General features: G+C 39.0%; 1 protein-coding gene across 1 annotated transcript; it reads left to right on the top strand.

Moving 5' to 3' along the window:
• The first annotated feature begins 385 nt into the window (after positions 1-385).
• On the top strand, positions 386-22,517 carry LOC102224358 (calpain-9). The gene is made up of 20 exons (XM_023351616.1): positions 386-669; positions 4,306-4,375; positions 5,247-5,365; positions 5,897-6,030; positions 6,188-6,359; positions 7,666-7,737; positions 7,888-7,979; positions 9,704-9,778; positions 11,610-11,770; positions 13,951-14,099; positions 14,986-15,188; positions 15,642-15,687; positions 16,418-16,492; positions 17,620-17,680; positions 17,763-17,827; positions 18,525-18,593; positions 18,715-18,793; positions 20,296-20,412; positions 20,753-20,811; positions 22,206-22,517. Exons 1-20 carry the CDS (start codon positions 418-420, stop codon positions 22,230-22,232), a joined length of 2,097 nt encoding a protein of 698 aa, XP_023207384.1. The 5' UTR covers positions 386-417; the 3' UTR covers positions 22,233-22,517.
• The last annotated feature ends 24 nt before the right edge of the window (positions 22,518-22,541 follow it).

Here is a 22,541-nt window from a genome sequence, read left to right as displayed (position 1 = left end):
GAAGTTAGTTTGTCTTATTGCAGGTGTACTGAGGTATTTGCACTAGAAACATTAGATTTTGTGTTTTTGCAGTGTTTCTTTTTTTAAGGTAGTTAAGAGCTTAACGTACATTCTTTCATGGTCTGAAAGATTAAAGCTTTTCTTTAGTTAATTTTTTATGACTTAATGGTTTAAAATAAAGCTGTTTAAATGGAAAGATGCTTTAATGTGACAACTATTAACTAGAGAATAGTAATAAAGCTCGATTAAAAATAAAGATCAGAGACTCTGATTAGGTTAAACCAGAAGTTTTCTAATGTTGACATGCAGGTGCCACACCTTAGTTATTATAGGTGCGCGGTTTGTTCTGGGTGGGCGGGGCCTGCGGGAGTTTATTACCTGCCTGCGGAGCTCAGGTGAGCACAGTCCGGCTCCAGCATGATCAAGTCCCGCAGGGTGTCCTCTGAAAGCTCGTTCCCTCCGCCGGACAGCGACGATGCGGCCTCGGAGAGCTCCGACGACCTGATGGGCTCCCAGTCCCGCCTCTGGCTGATGAACATGGGGGCCCTGGGGATCCCGCTGGAGGGCGGGGAGGTGGACGCGGTGGGCCGCGACGGGCTGTGCGTGGACTACCACTTCCCGGTGGGAAAGCTGGAGATGGAGGGCGGAGTTAGATGGATGCGGCCGAAGGTAAAAACACGAGATTCAGGTGGCAGAGTACCAAAAAACTGAAAGTAGTTCCACTTCAACGTATTTTTACTCTGGTAGAAGTAAAAAGTAGCAAGAAATTATTCAAGTAGAAGTAAAAAAGTATTTGGTAAAAAGTTTACTTAAGCACTGATCAAATTATTGATAATTTAAAAATTACATCATCAAACGGACCAAAATATAAAATGAAATGGAAATTTTGGTATTTTAAGGACCAACATGACAATAATTCATATTAGTAATAAAAATCAGGGAAAAGAAAATGTTTCCAAATTCGTCTCAAGTAAAATTAGAAATACTTCATAATAAAATTACTCAAGTAAAAGTAAAAAGTACAGCGTAGTAAAAGTACTCCAAAAAGTACAATTGTTCAAAAAGTGAGTGTTATTGAGTAAATGTAAGTAGTTCCTACCCAACTCTGCAAAGACGTGTTGGTTTATAGTGCTGCACAGCCGGCCTGAGGCATAAGCAAGCTGAGCTACTTGGATCCAAAGGCAATTATTAACCAATTGATTATTTTAATTGATTAATTAGTTTTAAAAAATTACACATTCTGCCGTTTTTTATTAAACCAATTGAGCTTTTTAATACAATATTAGAAATGTCTTAAAGGGGCAGCATTTAATGTTTTCCAGGCACATTTTGCCACCTTATAGCATAAGCAAGTAACTGTTACCTTAAATTGCTATAAGAATGCTAAAAATAAATATATGACTTAAAAGAAATGTTACTTCCTGATTTAAGGCCTTGAAGTTGGGCCTCTGTCTCTTTAAGAAATGAATGCTTTTTCTGAAGCTCCGCCTTCAGGAAGTCATCACAACATGGCTCCTATGTTAACCCTTTAACCGCATTTGCAAAAGCTCATTTCTGTTTGGAGCATTTTGCTTGTCTGCATTTGTTTTCATGTTTGCGTCACACCTGTCGCTTCGCGCTTGCACCTGTCGGCCACCGTAGTAGTGATACTTCATAACATGATTATACAAGTAAATGTAAAAAGTACAGCGTACAGAAATACTCCTAAAAGGGATTTTTTTCCCCCAAAAGTTACTCAAGTAAATTTAACTAATTACTACCCAACTTTGCACATTCTTCAAAAGAAACTACAGATGTTTTATTGTTAAAACCAGATTCATCTGAATTAATTTTAGTTTTAGTTGAGTGTTGAAATTAAACAATTTGTTTTAAGAGAAGCAAAAGTTCAGGGAGAGAAAGGTTGAAGCACGAAGCAGAAATACACAAAAACCTCCAATAAAACTTCTGTAAAGAGGAGTACTAATGCTGTACACTACAGGCATAAACTTCTCCGTAGGAAGGAAATCTTTAGTCTGGTGACTGATCTGAACTAGATGCTCCAGAGTCATTCAGGCAAATTACAGGCAGATTTAGGGTTAAAAGTTTAGACGGAAGCAAAGAAACATTAAACCGGCTTTAAAACTGAATATTTAGCCTCGTTATTCCAGCCACTTACAGCAGGAAGCAGTGAAACAATAATACAGGTTTTGTGAAAAATTTGAATTTGATATGCAGCTGGAGGCAATGTCTGAACTTTACCTGAGAAGGTGAGTCAGGTAAAAAGAAATGTGGAGTCAACAGAGTCCAAAACAATGGAGTCCATACAGCGGCCTGGAGTTCTGTAGGGAATGGGTCAGCGTCAACGTGAAGCAGAAAAACACACAAAGCAAACAGCTGAACAAAATGACTGTCGAGTGTTTTCAGTTTTCAATGCATCTGAAACAACCTGGTTTATCTGAAACAACCTGGTTTATCTGAAACAACCTGGTTTATCTGATTTCTTAGTGCAGGAGCCACATTTCAGCAACAAGGCAGTTCAAAATGATCCCAGCATAAAAACATAAAACAGCAAAGAATTACGAAAAAAGCAACAAAAAATATCAAAATCATCAGGCAAAAAAAAAAAAAAAAAATATATATATATATATATATATATATATATATATATATATATATATATATATATATATATACATATTGATCAATGTTCCATCAGTTACAGTGAATCAGAGGCAACTCTGATCGGGTTTTTAGCCTTGATTTAAAGGAACTCAGTGTTTCCGTTGCAGCATAGAAGCTGAATGCAGCTTCTCCAAAATATGTTTCTCACATATTATGTGGTTGCGACAGTCGATCCCTTTGCCAACAAGAGAAGCAGAACCAGAAAACAGAACCAGATAAGTGAGCTACAGAATCAGGTGGAAGTTCTCCGTTCACACTCTTGCCTACAAATCTTGACACAAAGGCAAACATGGGGCTCTGCAGGGTTTTCTTGTGAGCAGCTGCTGGATGAACAAACCGGTCTGGTGAAAAGTGTAAAGAACATCCTGGTGTTTGTCTTCCTGCTCTGTCTCGCAGCCATCAGTTAGCTCAGGACTTTATGCCCTTCGGTGTTTAAGATTGGACGACTTTCAGGGTGTTAATTAATTCCTCGCCAGTTTCAGCATCTAGGCGATGATTACTGGAATCCTGGATGTTGAAATGGGTCTGGCAGAAAATATTAGGAAACCTGAAACAGATTTCACTGCTGCCTTGCAGCAAGAACACTGCAAAAAAGAGTACAGAGGTCTGTACCGAAATATTGTGTTCGAGTAAGAGCAGCACTACTTTAACATATTTTTACTCAAGTAAAGCTAAAAAGTGGCCGTCCAACAAGTTACTAAACTGAGAGCAAAAGAATATTTGGTCAAAAGATGATTTATGTACTGAGCAACTGATCAAAACATGAATCATTTAATATCTAAAAAATGCATCATCAGATGGACCAAAATATAAAGTTAAGTGGAAATGTTGGTATTTTAAAGACGAAAATGAAAAATAATTAATATAAGTAACAAAAATCAGTCAAAGATAAATTTTCCGGGCGTGCCGTGGTGGCGTAGCGGTTAGCGCGACCCATATTTGGAGGCCTTGAGTCCTCGACGCGGGTTCGACTCCCGGACCCGGCGACATTTGCCACATGTCTTCTCCATTCCTGTCAGCCTACTTTCGTAAAAGGGACACTAGAGCCCACAAAAAGAGCCCCTGGAGGGGTTAAATAAATAAATAGATTTTCCAAATCAGTTTCTTCCATTAAAAACGTCTGAAACTTTAACAGAAACTGCAGGTCTGTGTCTGATGAGTTTTTGGTTAAAACATGTTTGTTTTTCATTCAGTGGGGAGAAAACCCAGAAATGTTACTCAAGTAAGAGTAAAATGATGTAAATCAGAGAAGTGATACTTCACGATGAAATTACCAATTTGATCAGTTACTCAGTACTTGAGTAGACTTCATGCCAAATACTTTTTTACTTTTACTTAAGTGATTTCTTGGACAGCTACTTTTTACTTTTACTTGAATAAAAATATGTTGAGGTGGTGCTGCCCTTCCCCATGTCTGCTAACTTGCTCTCTTGCAGCGGCCATCTTGTGCAAAGCATGGAGCCACTGGCTGCCGATTGATTAAAGTTTGTGATTCTTGGAAACAGATCTACTGTTTTATAACATGTCTGGAGTGTTTCTGCAGAATGATAACCATGAACTGGATGTATTTTGTTCTGCCAGCTCTGAACTGATCCTGATCATTTTCTTTCTCTCCTTCTCACCTGAACTTCCCGACGTCTCCAGGAGCTTTTTCCTTCGCCCAAGTTCATAGTGGACGGAGCTTCACGGCTCGACATCTGCCAGGGGAAACTGAGTGAGAGACCTTCTGTCTTCCAGCCTTACATGATGCAGAGCCTGAATTAATTAATGCTCATTTCTGTCATCAATGTTGGGATTTTAACAGATCCATAGTGACTTATTTTAAATATTCCTTTCCAAGGTGGAATGAAAATACACCGATATGGATTGATTTTAAAAAAACTGTGTGCAAAAGTAAAAATTTATTCATTCATTCACCAATTTAGACAGGATGAAAACAAACATTTACCACTGGATCTGGAAGAAATTTTAAATATCCAAAATAAATAAACAACAGAAACAACAAATGAAGTTAATTATGAAGTCTATGTAAGCAAAATAATCCTTCAAAAAATGGCAAAACACCAGACTGAAGATTTTTATCATCTAGTTTTTGGTCGAAAAAGAGAAAAACAATAAATCATACAAGTGAAAATTATTGAGTTTGTTTTAATTTATCAGGCGATCTGTTATTGTGACTGGCCTATTTGCATTTACCCATGATTGATTCAAGAAAACTAGCTATTTAGCTAGCATGGGCATGCTAGCAGCTAGTTAGCGGTAGCCGCAACTGTTTCGAGTCACAGAATGCAATGAACTTTGCCTGACAGAAAATTCCCACGAGAAAAACAAAATGCAATGAATATACGTGATTAAATATTCCTGCCACAACAAAATGAAGGATCTGAGTTTAATCTGGAGACCACTTTACTTTTTAAAATAAGTTCAAGGCATTTTTTGGGCCTTAGCTTTGGATACTTCAATGTAAGAGTTATTAAGGCCTGACTGAGGCTCTGACTGAGCGTGTTTGAGGTTCCTGTCACTGAGCGTGTTTGAGGTTCCATGTTGAAGGATCCTCCAGTTGAACGTTGGTGTGTCGTCTGCAGGTGACTGCTGGGTGCTCTCCGCCATAGCATCTCTGGCGAATTACCCAGAACTCCTCAAGAAGGTCGTTCCTCTCAATCAGAGCTTCCAGGACGGCTACAACGGCAGATTCTCCTTCAGAGTACGTATCTGGTCAAGCAGAGGCAGCCGGGGTTTATTTGTTTCATAATGTGTTCAGAGTTTTAAGGTCTCTGGATTCATTTAAATCCCAGTTAAATTTCATTCCAGACATTTGTTCCAGTTAAAGTAGCATACAACACCATGGGAGTTCCCCAGAAGGATTTGTGTGAAGATTTTCAAAATAAAATGTAAAATTTCAGAATTCTTTTTGTTGTTGTTTACTTACATCCAGAAACCACTTGTTGTGCAGGAGGCTCTACTAATGCTTTTCAAAGATGTATGGTTGCACAATTATGCATCTGTTTGCAGCCATTTCTGTGTGCGATTGTAAACATTAAGTTGGGGGGGCGTGGCTAGCAGCAGTTTATTTGGATTTAAAGTGACAGAGACCCTAAAACGGATCATTCTGAAAGCAGATCCAGACTGAGATCTCATCAATCTCATTAGCTGTGAGATGAATGTTTTGTACAGCTAACCAGTCCCAGGAACCGTAACAGGTCCCCCTGGAGGGTTTTTGTAACTCTGTGTGTAGTTCTGGCAGTATGGGCAGTGGGAGGAGGTGAGGATTGACGACTTCCTGCCAACGTACAACAACAAGCTGATCTACCTCAGCTCCCCTGAAAGACACGAGTTCTGGAGCTCTCTGCTGGAAAAGGCCTACGCAAAGTAAGTAATTAGGGAAGAAATGAATGCATTTAGGAAAACTGTTTTGCTTATTTCTGTTTTTAATCAGGCTTCTGGTTTTGGGTGGCTCTGAAAGTAAATTTTATGAAATGAAATCCCTCCCTGTGCTGAGCTGCTGACGTCTGTTTGGTTGAGTCAGGCTGAAAGGAGGCTACCGAGCGCTGGAACTGGGTTACCCTCATGAGGCCATGGTGGACATGACCGGCGGAGTGACCGAGGTCTTCAGCCTCCCCTTGGTGTCCAAAGACCTGCCGGAGCTCCTCAGGAACCTGCTGGCCAAAGGAGCGCTCATCAACTGTGCCAACGGCAAGGTACGCAGGGGGAGGAGGTTCACCTGGTTCACCTGGTGGAGACTAACGTCAAACATTTCTACTTGATAAAGATCAGGGAAATGAGAAGCAAATGCTTTTAGCAACATTCCACACCTGGAGGCATTAATCATAAATATTAATCATAAATATTAGATGCACTAAAGCGTTATAGCAACATAGTATTTAGCGGAAGCTAATGCTAAAGTGCTAAATTCAGCCATGTTGATAAACCACCATGTTCATGTAAGCCTTGTATTCCTCTGCATCATTTGTTTTTTTATTGCCATTTGCTCAATAACGTTTGTTGACCATAAAAGGTAGAACATTAACATTTGGTAGGTCATTAGCAGGACTCTGGAGGACCGTGACTGCACTTAGGAGGTGATTCAGCTGTTGGATTCATGTGTGTTTGATCAGGGAGACGTCTAAAAGTTGCTTGGATCCTGGACCTTCAAGGACCAGGATCGCCCAGCCCTGTCCTAGCTAGACGGACATGTAGCCTACGTGTTTGTTACTACATGTTCTTGCTCTGCCAGTCACCTGAACCTTGTTATTCACATGAAGAGTTCGTACGTCCTTTACAAACCCGTCGTTGAAACATCGATTGTATTTTATAAACTGGATAACTCAACCTTGACCTTTGCGTGACCTTTCCTCTTTTATCCCGTTTTCACTTCATGACATTGTTTTTTATTTTTAAGCTGTTATGAGGCACAATAGCAAAGCCTTAAACTGCTGCTGCACAAGTTACTCAGCAAGGTGTCGCTAGGTAACCACAAGTTGCGCAACAAGTTGTTGCTAGGTAACGAAAGAGTAAGTTAGCTAGCTCTGAGAGGTTGAGTGGCTAAAGCTAATACTGTGTGCTTCTATTCAGTGAATATTCTATATATTGAATACTGTACCAGATGAATCATCTATTGATTGTGTCTATTGCGATATATATTGTTATTGATTGATTGTCCAGCCCTGCTGTGTCGGTGCTGGACTTGTTTTTCTGTAAATAATGGTGGCGAGGTTCACAGTGCATCTCTGCTTATTTCTTCTTTTCTGGATTTTTCCATGGTCCAGAAAAGAAGCAGCATGTTTGAGGGTTTTTATGCCTCCATTTTCCTCAAGAGATGTTAATGAGTAGCAAAAGCAAACCATCATTATCATCTGTGCTTTCCGAAATTGCTTAAACATATACTGATCTAATTTAAAGTCAAAGAATAAAAGGTTACATGTGTTATTTGTGTGGTGTGTGTTGAAATTTGTTTTGAAGTGTTGTTAATGTTGCCTCATTCCTTTGATGCTCGCTCCGCCTCAGGGTGAGGTGGAAAAGAAGAACGAGATGGGAATCATGTACCGACATGCCTACTCCCTGACGGCGGTGGAGAAGGTAACGCTCTCTGAACAAACACAAACGAGGGATTATCCCTGATTATAAATGTCAAACTCGTGGCAAGAAGCCCTGAGGCGTTTACTGGGAACAAAGTAAGAACAGAACAATGTTCTTACTGAAATTTCTTTCATTCTCTCCCTCCACCAGGTGAAAACAACTGATGGGTTTAAAGATTTGGTGCGAATCCTCAATCCATGGGGCCACACGGAGTGGTTAGGGGCCTGGAGCGACAACGACAGGTCGGTGCAACATTTACTAGCATTTTTATTGTAACATTAGGGTCTTCAATAAAACCTGAAACGTTTTTATTAGTGGTGCGACACGATTCATATTTTAATTGACTTAATGGCAGGATCTGTAATAGGTAGCTCTCACAAGACCGGACTGGAAGAAAGTTTCCCTGGAAATGCGCCATCTTGGTAGGCGTCCGGTAAACAGCGTTACAATTCAAATTCAGTTCAGTTTAAAAATACTTTATTGATCTCAAAGGGCAATTAAATTAAGTTAAATCAGAGCAGCATTACCGATACTTACATTGTTTTTCATTTGTCACCATGTTGTGACAATGAAGTGAAACTGATAATCTGTGAAAAGATCGAGCTCCACCTCCTCTCTGAGCTGCTACCGTTGTCTGAAGAAATGCACCAAAAACAACCAATCAGAGCCAGGGGGAGGGGCTTAGCGCTGTCAGTCAACCTCATGAACTCGCTGATAAATGTGCTCAACAAATTACCATTTCAGGAAAATCTGGTTGATATGCTAACCAGCCTGGCTAGGTGGAGAGGGGCTGAACGACGGCACACCGCTAAGACCTGCTGTCTTAGCGGTGTCAACCAACTTCTAACAATTGATTGACAGCGTTAAGTTGTTTCTAGTCAGCACTGGGAGAAGGTAGAGCAGCTCAATTTTTTCCACAGATTATCTGCTTCATACCAAACTGTCACGATATAGTGACGTTTCAACAGAAAATATTTTTTATAAAAGTTACATCCTGCAGCTTTAAGGCTTTTTCTTCTCTTTCGGAAAATGTCATCGTATTATATTCACAGCATTGATCACTGACTATAATAAGATTAAATCTATGTATGCACATCTACATTTTACATTTCATACTTTTTGCAAACTGATTTGTCATTTTAACCCACAGGTTTGCCTACAAAGTACATATTGTTACGGTTCAGTACAGTATTGTCTGAGTTGCTTTTAGAAACATTTGAAACAGTAATAAAGTGCTGAGTGCCAGTCCGTGCTGTTTTAGATCATCTGTGTTTGTTTTTTCTCAATATTAACCAGACTTTCAGTTTTTAGCAGCAAAGTTTTTTCACTTGATGTAATAAAATCTTCTCTTTATTATTTTACTACCTTCGTTTTTATGTCTTTCTTGAATCCAACAATATCCAGTGGAAAGCTGCTTCCGCCTATCAAAATGGCGGCAGGGTGACTTCATGTGGGAATTATGGATTCAGAGCATTTTAATTGAAAACCATATGTCAAGAGAATAAACAATATTTTCAATTCATAAACCGGTTTTGCTGCTGAATTATTGAATAAGAAGACATGGCAGCTTCATGGTTCATTTAATTTGTTGTTTATTTATTTTGGATATTTAAATTGTCTTCCAGTTAAATGTTCATTAGAATTTAAAGTTTATTGATCTGCAGGAAGGTATTGTTGCATCATTATTCCATTAAATTACTTAAAAATGGTCTCTAAACAACAACATTATCGTTTATTGCAATAACTTCTGGGACAATTTAACATCCAGGAAAATTTATCATGACAGGACTAATTATGACAGTCCTCATTTGTCCTGTAAATGTAACAGCGGCCATCACTGGACTCGTCTCCACAAATGAAGGTTTTTATTCCTGGGATCTGAGTTTTTTTTGTTTCTCCTCACTGAGCGGCCTTCCAGCCCGTAGGACCTGCTTCAGCTGGATGTCTGAGAGCGTTTCTGTTCCAGGAACGAGTGGACAAAGGTGAGCGCTGAGGAGCAGAAACGACTGGGACGGGTCCGGCAGGAGGACGGGGAGTTCTGGTGAGTTTCAGCTTCCAGCGCTTTTCACAAACATGAAGCACAACGTGGCGTTTCTGCTTCATCGAACACCCTGAAGCTCGTCACAAAATCTCACATTTCCAGCTTTAATCTACTTTTTTCTCACTTAAATTAGAAATGACAGGAAATAGTTTGAAAAAGCGTCTTAAATATCAGTGAGTTGAGTAACGGAGTATTAGGACTAGGCGAATGTTTGTTTAGTTACAAGAATAAAGTCATAATAAAGACAAATTTACCAGAAGTACGTCTTAAAATTAAGAGAAAAAGCTTTTTAAATGAGAAGTAATACAGTTTTTGTTTATATTTTGTTTTGGAATTGTCATAAAATTACTGCTTCATTCTCTTAATATTACAACTTTATTCTGGTAATATTAAGACAATCTTTGTATTATTTCAACTTTGTTATCATATAATTGTTACTATTACTGCATTCTTGTAACATTATAACTTATCTTAGCCTGACTGTTATAGACACGTTTCAGTGTGACGTCAGACGCTCAAAATCCCGGCTGGAGGGCAAAGAGCTGCTGGCTAACGATGACTAGCTTTGGTTTTAGCTGTTAAGTTATCAATATAACGCGCCAAATCTTAAATGTACGCCTGATGTATAAAAGAAAAAGGAACACAGTGCTTTGGTACTAACTGTCAACACTACAACAATTAGATAACAAGGCCAGGAAAAAGTTTTAATTAAAGAAAACATTTGCGTGGAAAAGGGAAGAAGTACTTCAGTTATGCTAGCTTGACTTTGACAACCGTAACATGTAGATGTGATGAGGAATTCGGTGTTTTAGTTCAGTTAAAATAAAAAAAAGCGAACTGAACACCAACTCTGACAGATCATCAGTAGAGCAGGTGCTTAAAGTATCTAATCTACCACCGCTGGGTTAGCTTAGCTAATAGCAGCGGTGGCTAGTGTACCACCACCGTGTTAGCTTAGCTAATAGCAGCGGTGGCTAGTGTACCACTGCTAATAGCAGCAGTAGCTAATCTACCACCGCTGTGTTAGCTTAGCTAATAGCAGCAGTGGCTAATCTACCACCGCTGTGTTAGCTTAGCTAATAGCAGCAGTGGCTAATCTACCACCGCTGTGTTAGCTTAGCTAGTAGCAGCAGTAGCTAATCTACCACCTCTGTGTTAGCTTAGCTAATAGCAGCAGTAGCTAATCTATCGCAGCATCACTTATTAATAATCGCAAAATAACCGTCAAGCCAAAAAACATAAATCTGTAGCTGACTGAATGTTCTGTTCTTTATGCGGAAAATGTTTGAGTGTTTTTTGGTGTTGAATCCTGAAACATGAAGTGGCGTTGTTGTCAGTTGCTATGGCAACGAGTCTGCGTGTAGTGTAGCCGACACAGAGAGCGAGAAAAAAAAAAGTGGTTTTAAGTTGTGCTGTAACAGTTTTCTGCATTATTATTTCCCTTTGCACTGAGTTAGTAATTCCTTCATCTCCAGGTGTCATTTAGTTAGCGGTTCTACTGCGGCAGCGCGGCTACCGATGGCGAGGAAAAGAAGCGTCTAATAGCAGCAGTAGCTAGAAGTAGCTCCAGCTTTTTGCGCAAAGTTCCCGGATGTAAACAGCAACACGTGGCGTGTCTGTATCTCATCGTAGAGTTGACCTGAATTAATAACTCCAAAATAAATGGAAGTTGTAAAAAAAAACGTTTGTCAAACAAGATGGCCGCCTGGGCGTGCTGACATCTGAAAAAAAAATCCAGATTTCCAAATCTTAAATTCGATGGGATGGATCTCTGGTCTGGTTGGAGGCAGCGGTGTGGGTGAACGGACTTCTTGCTCTGACCGTTTGTCAGGATGTCGGTGTCAGACTTCAACCTGAACTTTGACGCGATGGAGGTGTGTCACCTGACGGAGGCGCAGAGCGCGCCCGGCTCTGACATGTCACCGTGGAAATGCGTCATGCATCATGGAGCCTGGTTGCCGAACATCACAGCTGGAGGACCTCCTGACAGCAGTGAGACATTTTAACATTTACTGTCATTTATGATTCAGTGTGAGAAAAACCTCAGAGCAGGAGGACGACTTTATGTGAACAAATCAGTTTACAGTAAAGTGGAAGGAAAGTTATACATGTTATTTAAATGTTTATGCTATTGAGAAAAGTAAATTGTGTATCCCTCACTGGTCTAGTTTATAGTGCAAATATCTCACTACACTTGAAATAAGACAAAACTAACTTACAAGTAACTTTTCAGCGACATATAGGAGCTTTTTAAAAGTAAATAATTCCTTAATATTGATGGAAAAAGTTCTAGTCGGACATTTTTTCTATAAGTGAAATAATCTAACAGTGAAACTAGAACTTTTTTTAAAATCTAAAATCAGCTCAAAGTGCTGCGCAGAAATCAGTTAGCTTTTTTTGTTTTGTCTGTTTCTGATCAGATCAATACGGTGGCCGACAGGTGCAAATGCGCAGCAAAAGAGAAAACATGCAAACAAAAAAGAAGACACCCCCGAATGAAATGCAGCAAATAAAAAGAGAGACGCAAACACCCCCGAATGAAATGCAGCAAACAAAAAGTGTTGAAAACGGAAGTGCTCCAGACCACTAGGGGGAGTCAAAGAAAATAGTATTCATTTCTATGGGACCAGATGCAAGATTCTTCTTCTTCTTCTTCTTCTTGGTATTTATTGGCGGTTGGCAACAAACTTACAGTAGCATTACCGCCACTTACCAGTATGGAGTGTGGTTCGAGATGGTCTATAAACTTTCACTTTCTACCTTTTCCCTCCATTAACTCCTGATTAAACATACCCCCACACATACACACCTGCTTATATTATCCAACTTGCTTATAACTTTATATACCCCTCTTTGATATTCTTTACACACTCACACCCAACTTGCTCTACTCATATCCTATGAAATAGCTTTGTTTTTTTAAGATACCGAATAATTATTTGAATATGTCTACTCCTGAAATCTCTCCTCAAAAATTCTATTAAATTAAACCTTTCTTTAATACCTACACACTCTCTCAGCATGCATCTTCTCTCTTCTTCATACTTACAACACTCTAAAATAACATGCTCTATTGTTTCAGACTTCTCACAATAATCACACTTTCCAGATGCAAGATTCAGAGAGATACCTTTACTTTCTTTCAAATTTCTTTCTCTGAATCTTGCATCTGGTCCCATAGAAATGAATACTATTTTCTTTGACTCCCCCTAGTGGTCTGGAGCACTTCCGTTTTCAACACTTTTTGTTTGCTGCATTTCATTCGGGGGTGTTTGCGTCTCTCTTTTTATTTGCTGCATTTCATTCGGGGGTGTCTTCTTTTTTGTTTGCATGTTTTCTCTTTTGCTGCGCATTTGCACCTGTCGGCCACCGTAGATCAAACACTAAGCTGCTACTAATTTTAAAAATGCTAAAAACAGAATGAGGCTGAAATTCTTTCACCTCCTTTAACTTGAATATCTTAGCAGGTTTATAATTCACTGAGCTTCTAACCAGGATGGAAACGTTTAAAGGAAACCTATTGGGTAAAATCCACTTTCTGCACATTTTTGTTCTTCCATTTGGGTCTGAACTGCTTCTAAAAACATTAAAAAAAAGTTAAAGTTAATGTTTTTTGGTGTCCGGAAAATGAGCCGCTTCAAAAACCTTCCGAATGTAACGTCACATTCAACGGGCACTGTGCCATTACCTAGCGACCCCAGCAGAGTTCCGCCTGTTGCCTAGCAACCCCAGCTCAGTTCCAGCATGTTTAGTCAGCAGGTTTTACATGCTGTACAATGGCTGCTGGAAGAGAGAAGAGTTTTGTTGTTGACTTATCATCCCTAAACCACTCACTGCATTATTGTTGGTTGTGCAGGAGGGTCCACTTCTGCTTTTCAAAGGTGTACGTTTGTATAATTGCGCATCAATTGACAGCCATTGTCATGTGGAGTGTAAACATTGAGTTGGGGGGCGTGGCCAGCAGCAGCTGATTTGGATTTAAAGAGACAGATTCATAAAACAACTCATAGGAGCAACTTTGATCCTCAGAAATAGAAACTCTGTTTGCCTGCCTGACTTCAGATCGTGGCAGTAAGTGTGTGTGTGTGTGTGTGTGTGTGTGTGTGTGTGTGTGTGTGTGTGTGTGTGTGTGTGTGTGTGTGTGTGTGTGTGTGTGTGTGTGTGTTTTCCAGACTCCTTCTGGCAGAATCCCCAGTTCCTTTTGGTTCTGTCGGAGGTGGCCGGAAACAGCAAGAGCAGCTGCTCCTTCGTCGTGGCCGTCATGCAGAAATATCAGAGACGCCGAGGTGTTCACCTCTCTGTTGGCCTGCATATATACCCGGTACACACCCACACACACACACACACACACACACACACACACACACACACACACACAGAGGCAGATATGGTCCTGAAGTCAGGTATCGATGCATTTAATGACCCAACTCGAGAACAAATTTCTAGGATAAGGCATGGAGGAGGTCTTGCACTGCAAAAACACAAAATATTACCAACTATTTTTCTCCAGTTTCTAGAGCAGCATGTCAAACTCCAGTCCTGGAGGGCCGCTGTCCTGTGTTTAGATGTGCCACAGGTACAAACACTGGAATGAAATGACTTAATGACCTCCTCCGTGTGTAGATCAGTTCTCCAGAACCTTAATGACCAAATTATTCTGTTCAGGTGGTGCAGCAGAGGCACATCTAAAGGTTTCAGCCCTCCAGGACTGGAGTTTGACTCCTGTGTTCTAGAGCAAAAATCTCAGCACATTTGATTTAAAACGGGGCGTGCTGTGGTGCACGCCCCACGTTTGGAGGCCTTAGTCCTCGACGCGGACGTCGTGGGTTGGACTCCCGGTCCCGATGACCTTTACCGCATGTCTTCCCTTTAGCAAGAAATAGGAGCTTGTTTTGAGTAAATAATTCCTTAATATTGAGAAAAAGTTCGGGTTCAGGCAGATTATTTCACTCATAAAATGGATAAAACGTTGTGAGTGAAATAATGTGTCAGTTTTTGTTTTGTGTTTTTGCAGTGTGGAGCTGTTTTACCTTCCAGCTTCTGTTAGTGAAGAAGCAGGAGATGCTGTGACGTTTGCATCGTCTCTGGCCTGTAGTGATGAAGTTAGCTGAAAGGCTTCCTGCCAGCTGCTCCGGTTTTATTCCGGTTCCATTTGCCAACGTGGATTTAAAAACTTGTGACGTAATAAAACGTGTTTGTGGCTCCAGGCTCATCCCCGGAACGCCTTCCTGTCAGCGGAGGATCTGCGGAAAGGCGTCCTCTGCTGGACGCAACACTCGACGCGCCGGGAGGTCGTCCTCCGCAGCTCGCTCCCTCCAGGTCGCTACATCATCATCCCCTCGACCTTTGAACCCAACCAGCAGGGGGAGTTCCTGCTCAGGGTGCTGACGGAGCCGGGCAGCGACGCCACGTCAGTTTCTGTCGTTTACGTTTTCATTGTAGTTCAGTTTTATTCCATTTGTTTGATTAATTCAGTTAGTTTTAGTCTTTATTAGTTACTGTTAGTTAAATATTGTTTTGTTTTAGTTTAGTTTTTAGTGTGTGTTTGCTGGTTTTATTAGTTAAATATAGTTCAGTTTTTATTAGTTATTGGAATAGCTTATGTTTTTTCACACTTTGAAAACTTATTTTTCAAAGTATTTTTTAAAATGATTTTTAAAAATCGTTAAAAAGAGAGAACGATTATTAATCTCTAACATAAATAATCTAAAAATATTCAAAAATATGTTTTTTTCACTCTTAACTTAAATAATTTTGATTCATTTTGTCCTGAAGCTTAAAGCCAGAGAACTGAATGAGGTGTACTTTCTTTTCCCCCCTGACTGTGTGTTTTATTTGCTGCTTTGAATGTTTTTTGTTTCAGTCCAGCTCACAAACCGACGCCGCTCGACGTTTTGTCGATAAGAGAGGTAACGCAAAGTTTTCATTTCTCCCAAGTCAGAGGTAGGATCGTGTCCTGCGACGTAAAACAGACTCAAAAGGTTTTTCAGCTTTTAAAACATTTACTAACATCTAAACTAATTATGTATAAAAGAAAATCTGTAAAAACCAGGATCTGATTCTTCTTTGGAGCCTGCAGTTCCTATTTGAGCCAGAGGTGGCGCCAAACCGTGAAACAAACCGATATAATAAGCAAACCGTTTTTTTTTTTTTTGTGTTTTTTTTTGTTTGGTACGAAAAGCTTGTTAAAAATAATCACAGGCCAAAAGAATATTTAATTTCTTAGAACTAAAAATACAAAAATATATAATGGATTTGTACACCAGCTCAAAAATAAACAAAGAAAGAAATATTTTCATTAAAGAAATTAGTCAGGACTTATAAATAATTTTGAATCCAAATCTTAAAAATCAATTTAGATTTTGGCTCATTATTATAAGGCATTAAGTTTTGGAATAAAAAAATTGAAATTCATGTTGGACATTTTCAGCAATATGACAAGAAAATGGGTCACTGTTTAAATGTTTAATAGATTAGCTAAAAGCAGATTCAAAGTCTTCCTCTGAGAAAAAGTTTCTGATATAAATGTCCCCTGTGATTGGAGCCAGGAAAACGTCCCACATCCTCCCTGCTTTATTTCTGCGTTTCTGTAACGTTTGGACAGAAGTGGCTGATTGAAGGTTTTGATTTTCCCTGCAGCACTCGCTTCCTCACCAGGCCGCTCTGCCGTCGGACGCAGCCGTCAGGAAGCTTTTCCACCGACACAGCAACAAGGTGAGGCCCGACGTTTACCGCAGGTTCTGGTTCTGGACAGGAAGTGGGAAACGGCAGACTGGAGGAGTTCTTATCCTTTAAAATGATTCAGTTTCAATCAGGTGTTTTCTGGGTCTGGAAAGTGTTTAATATTCAAACAGAGCAATTCTGTAATAAAATGTAACCAACGTTTGATCAAAAGGCCGGATTTGGAAAATTGTTTTTTTAAATTCTAATAAAATAATTATACAACTTTTTTTATTTCTTGCTCTCTGAAATAAAATTAGACTAAACTTTTCTTGTTTTATGTCAGTCATAATCACCAAAGTTATTTCTTTTTGCTAAATGCCAGAAAATTTAGCAAGAAGGAACGGTCTAGTCAAAGTCTGAAAACAATTCAAACAGGTTGCTTCATTTTCCCATCCTTAATTAAAAAGGGTCCATACTGGTAAAATGCTGGAATTTTCTGTAGGTGTTTTCAAGGTTTGGAAAGTTCTTGATTTCTGCATAAAGTCCTTGAAAGTTCTTCATGTTCAAACTGCACAGGTTGGTAATAAAGTTCAATCTAATGTTTGATTAAAAGCCTAAATTTGGAAAATATTTACATTTGAAACCAGATATTTTCACACACCTAATAAAAAACTATTTTTTTTTGCTGTCTGTAGTTAAATCAGATTAATTTTTCTTATTTTATGTCAGAATCATCAAAATTATTTCTATTTGCTAAAAGTCAGAAAATCTGGGAAGAATTTATTTTTAGAGATTTATTTTTTGTATTTTATCATTTAATTTGAGCAGAAAGATAATGTACCTCAGCATGATTTGTTTATTTACTGAATGTTTATTATTTCTAATGACTTGTTGATGAGCTTATATTTCATTTAAGCCACATTAGTGAAATTTGGGGATTTATTTTGTTAAATTAATGTTTTGCTCTCAGATCAGTCAGATGTAAAACAGACACTTCAAAACAGAAAACTTTGTTTTATTTTAGTTTTATAAAATATTATAACAATACATTATTAACAGTAATAAAGAGTTTAAACAGTCTTTTTTTGTTCATTTGTGGGTTTGTTTCCTCCAAAGTTTGAAAGCGAACCTTGAAAATCCTTGAAGTTTTGAATTGTTCCTTGGGTTTGTGTCTCCAGGAAGGTTTGTGTAAACCTGAGCGGCTGCAGCGGCTGCTGACCGAGGCGCTGCAGGGCGGAGGTTCGTTTCGCTCCATGTTTCCACTCAACCCGCCACATTTCACCGGTTCTCTGGCTAAAATGGCCGCCTGTTGTGTGTTCAGTGTTGGCAGGAAGTGAGCGGTACCTTTCTCTGGAGCACTGCAAGAGCCTGGTGGTCCTGATGGACGTATCCTCACAGAACCCGCTGGGACGCTTCGGCTCAAACGGACCCAAACCGGTTCCTACATAAACTAAATGTTTGTTAAAGGGAAAATATAAAAACAGGAAGCTGGTAAACTGCTTCCTCTGCAGTTCCAGGTTGAGCCAGAGGTGGCGCCAAATCCCAGTATGTTAAAATCGATCATCAGGAAACTGTGACGCCAACAGTCTTTTTTTTTTTAATTTGGTACACAAAGCTTGTTAAAATTCTCACAGGCCAAAAAATTACAGTAGTTTTGAAAACTAAAATTAATTAAACTTATAAATTAATAACATGAATAATTTTCAACCCAAGACAGTCGGGATGTTTCAGTTGAGTTGAATATTTTCCGGTTTTAGTTTTTACAGAGCGCGGACTCTGCGCTGCGTTCGAGGACAGTCGGGATGTTTCAGTTGAGTTGAATATTTTCCGGTTTTAGTTTTTACAGAGCGCGGACTCTGCGCTGCGTTCGAGGACAGTCGGGATGTTTCAGTTGAGTTGAATATTTTCCGGTTTTAGTTTTTACAGAGCGCGGACTCTGCGCTGCGTTCGAGGACAGTCGGGATGTTTCAGTTGAGTTGAATATTTTCCGGTTTTAGTTTTTACAGAGCGCGGACTCTGCGCTGCGTTCGAGGACAGTCGGGATGTTTCCGGTTGCTTGCCTTGACCTCACTGTTTTCTGCAGAGCCAAGGCAAAGCGAGGCTGAACTGGTCTGACTTCCAGCTGCTGTGGGACAAAATCAGGAAGTGGACGGTAACCATAGCAACACCGGCATCTCATACGCCGCCGTCGGTCACACGGCTGCAGATATGTTCATTCTTTCACAGGAAAACATGAGATGTTCTGGATTTTACTCGCTCGTTGTTGTTTTTAGGATATCTTCCTGGTTTACGACACGAATAAAACTCATCACCTGGAGTACAAAGAGGTCGAACCGGCCCTGAAGGCAGCAGGTAGGCGGAGCGCAGCAACGGAAACCATGAAAGTTTCTCATTATAACGAGATAAAAAACTGTTTTTGTGTTTAATTAAATCTGTTTCTATGGACGTTATCTGGTCAGACTTCTGCCCCCTGCTGGTCACACGTCACTGCACATGCAGAGAAAAGGATTTTTCTGATTAGAAAGTTTAAGGTTTTAATGAGAAACTTTCTTGTTTTAACAGGATGAGTTTTATATCTCATTTTAACACACACACAAAAAAAGAAACCTTTTCACTTTGAAGGGAAAAACTTGTCATAAGAAGGAAGTTTCTGGTTTTATGGAGAAAGTTTTATCTCGGTATAACGGGAAACTCGTTTATCGAAGATAGAAATCTCATTATAAAGAGAAACTTTCTCATAACGAAACAAGTTTTCTATCTGATAATAAAGTCTCTTGTTTTAATGAGAAACTTTTTTTTGTTTTAGCGAATTGAGTTTAGTATCTATATAACATTTTAAGGAGATAGAAATCTCGTTAAAACAAATAAATTCCTAATTTAAGGAGATATAAAACTCATTAAAAAGGCGTAAAGCGGTTCGCTACGTCTTGAGGTGTTGCTGTTTTACTGCTACAACGTTTCTTATTTAAAAGAGAAAATATTTAGATTTGAATGAGATATAAATCTTGTTATGAAGAGGTTTCTCTCAACATTGTTAAAATGATAAAACTGAATCGTCTTAACTAGTTTTATGTCTCACTATAACCAGATAATGATCTCGTTTAAACGAGATCCTTTTCCTGAATTTATTTTTAATCTCTATGTAATTTTTATGAAAAATTTTTTTTTTTTTTACATATTTGTTGAAGCTGTCACCATGTGATGATGGTTGTTATGGGACAGATAATCTGCCTTCTCCCAGTGCCAACTAGAAACAACCAATCAGAGCCGGGAGGCGGGGCTTAGCGCTGTCAATCACACTTTCATGCTGCCAGCTTTTCCCTATCAGTTGATCCTGTCGTAAATGCTAATGCTAGTTAGCCTAGCCACTGATGACTGTGGACAAATGGTTTTTCTGTAACGGTAAGTTGTTTCTCTAACAGTAGCCCATGTAGCAGTGAGTATATGAGGACGATTGACAGCGCTATGCCACGCCTCCTGGCTCTGATTGGTTGTTTTTGGTGCATTTCTTCAGACAGTAGCTCGGGGAGGAGATCAATGTTTTCATAGATTATCTGCCTCATATTAAATTATCACGACATGATGACAGTTTAATCAAATATGTTAAAACATTATTTTATTAGAAAAAGCTCCATACTGCAGCTTTAAGTTTTTAATCTAAAGTTTCAGCTTCGCTGTGTTTCATGGTCTGTTTTTTCACAAAATCTTCCTCATTGTGATTTTCTCTCTGGCATTGTGGCACTTTGTTAAAAATGTCTCAGATTAAAAATGTCTCAGATTAATCAGCTCTGGAGTTTTAATTCAGAGTAACATAGACTCCAGTTGGTTTCTGCTGACCGCTGCGTCTGCTGCAGGCATCATGGTGAACGATCTGGTGATGCAGCTGGTGGGACTGAGATACACGGAGAGCGACCTGACCATCAGCTACCCCGGCTTCCTGTTCCTGCTCATGAAGATGGAGAGCATGATCCGTAAGAGCGGCCAGGAAACTCAGACTGCTTTCTTCTTCTTCTGCAGGCAAATTTCATGATGCGACCCGGAGCTAAAAGCAACATACTGGGATGGAAAACTTTGTTTCTTTCCTTTAGTGCCTAGAGTCACTAATTCGCATCATACCTACATTTACTCAAATGATGGGTGCAGTGATCAAATTCATAATCTATAATTTAACACCTGAACATCCAGTTCTGTACAAATCCACCAGGATTTCTGCTTCATTTATGATTTTATTACTAAATTAATGTTTTTAATCATAATTTCCCCCAGAAAATTTGAAAATTCAAACATCATGATTGCTTTCTTCTTCTTTAGACAAATTTCAAGTCCACGACATAATGGGACTCGGAACCATAACAATCAGCTACACACAGGTATGAACAGAAACTAATTTAAGCTTAAAATGTTGCAACATGACAAAAGTTTGAACAATTTTAGTAAAAACTGACTGAAAATGATCAGAAATTCCCGGCCCATCAATCCGGGAAGGGTTACTGGGCCATTTCCAAACCTTTTGAAGTTCATAATTATACAGAGAGAAAATTATTCTCAGTTTGAAAACATTTAATCCCAGAAAAGTCAAAACAAAAACAACCCAACAGCTTCGTCTCAGACTCTGCAGGAATCTGAAATGTTCAAGTTCAAGATGAGAAAACTGGAAAAAAACAGAAAGAAAAACATGTTTGAAAGAGAAGAGAAAATAAAATAAATATCCTTCACTGTCCCAGGGTGGGAAAGTTCAGGTGCAGAGCCGTATTTACAGGAACCTGGGCCCCCGGGCTGGAGTCAGATTAATCCTCCGCAGAAAAATAATGCAAATTACAATAAATTAATGTTGTTTTATACATGAATTATTGCACAGCAGCTTTTATACATCGCCTGAGCAGTAGCTTCTTATTTCAAATATTTATGTATTGTTTATATTCAAAAAATCCCAAAAATGTAATGTAATTCGTTTGATATAGAACTATGAGTTTTATATAAGGTAGAACGCACAACCTTATAAAAAAATGTTTTATATTCATAAAGTGTTTTTAAGGTATTCGTAGAAAAAAAAGTCTTAGCAGCCCCAACAAATATTGACGCCCTGGGCGACTGCCCTGTAAGCAGGAGCGCGGATAAAAAAAAATACATATATAAAAATTAGAATAAGAAACTTTACTGTAAGGACAAATTTACAACATGAGGAGAATAATGATGCAGTTATTAAAAAATAACGTTTAAAATGGTAATTTAGAGGAAACAGACAAAATGTGCAGAAATACACTGAAAAACAAAATCCAGTCAAGTATTTTTGAAATAAGATAAAAACTAAATTATTACTAACTTTTCAGTAAGATGTAGGAGCTTGTTTTAAGACCGTAAATCCTTAATATTCATAACATTGCTAGTTCTACTGGCAGAGAATTTCTTTTATTGGAAAATGTATTCGATGAATTAAATAATCTACCAGTGTAACAAACATTTTCCATCAATATTAAGGATTTAGCTTAAGACAAGCTCCTGTGGTTTGCTGAAAAGTTACTTGAACGTTTTGTCTTAATTCAAGTGAGCTGAGACGTTACTCTAGAAACTAAAATACTTTAAGATTTTGTTTTTTCAGTGGAAATGAAAATGCTCTACAGTATTTTATTTCATAGACTTTAGATTTAAATGTCTTGATTTGAAAACCTCCCAATGTGCACCAGCATGTTTTATTTTGAGTGATCTGAACGGAACTTCCTGTTTGGTGCGTCTCAACCGCTTCCTGCTCTCTGATTGGTTCCAGTGGCTCCACATGACCTTGTACAGCTGAGGCGGACCCGCTGCGCCCGGATCCACTTCGTTCCGCTTCCTTTTCGTTTTTATTCTCCCACATGTGAAACTTTTATCACCATGATCAGAGTCTGCTTATTTTCTGCTGACTGTCGCGTTTCCTGAGCAGGTAACCATGGAAACGGAGAGGAGCTCAGCCTTGGACTCCATTTGGGTCTTTTGAAGAAATTTTAAATTTCATTTATACCATTTTAATCTGCGTTTAAGCGTTGGATGTTGAGTCTGGTGCAAATATTTCCTCAATAAATTCAGTTTTTACTGATTATTTTATTGTCTGTTTATTCCTCTG

The sequence above is a fragment of the Xiphophorus maculatus genome, chromosome 18 (assembly GCF_002775205.1).
Source record: "Xiphophorus maculatus strain JP 163 A chromosome 18, X_maculatus-5.0-male, whole genome shotgun sequence".
In the NCBI taxonomy this organism is placed as follows: domain Eukaryota; kingdom Metazoa; phylum Chordata; class Actinopteri; order Cyprinodontiformes; family Poeciliidae; genus Xiphophorus; species Xiphophorus maculatus.
The sequence above is the reverse complement of the archived record's forward strand: the minus strand, read 5'-3'. Positions and strand labels throughout refer to the sequence as shown.

Coding starts and splice junctions, on each gene's coding strand:
- LOC102224358 (XM_023351616.1), top strand. CDS start 418: ATGATCAAGTCCCGCAGGGTGTCCTCTGAAAGCTCGTTCCCTCCGCCG. Junction 7,738..7,887: donor CCCTGACGGCGGTGGAGAAG/GTAACGCTCTCT, acceptor TCCCTCCACCAG/GTGAAAACAACTGATGGGTT. Junction 18,794..20,295: donor ACCGGCCCTGAAGGCAGCAG/GTAGGCGGAGCG, acceptor CGTCTGCTGCAG/GCATCATGGTGAACGATCTG.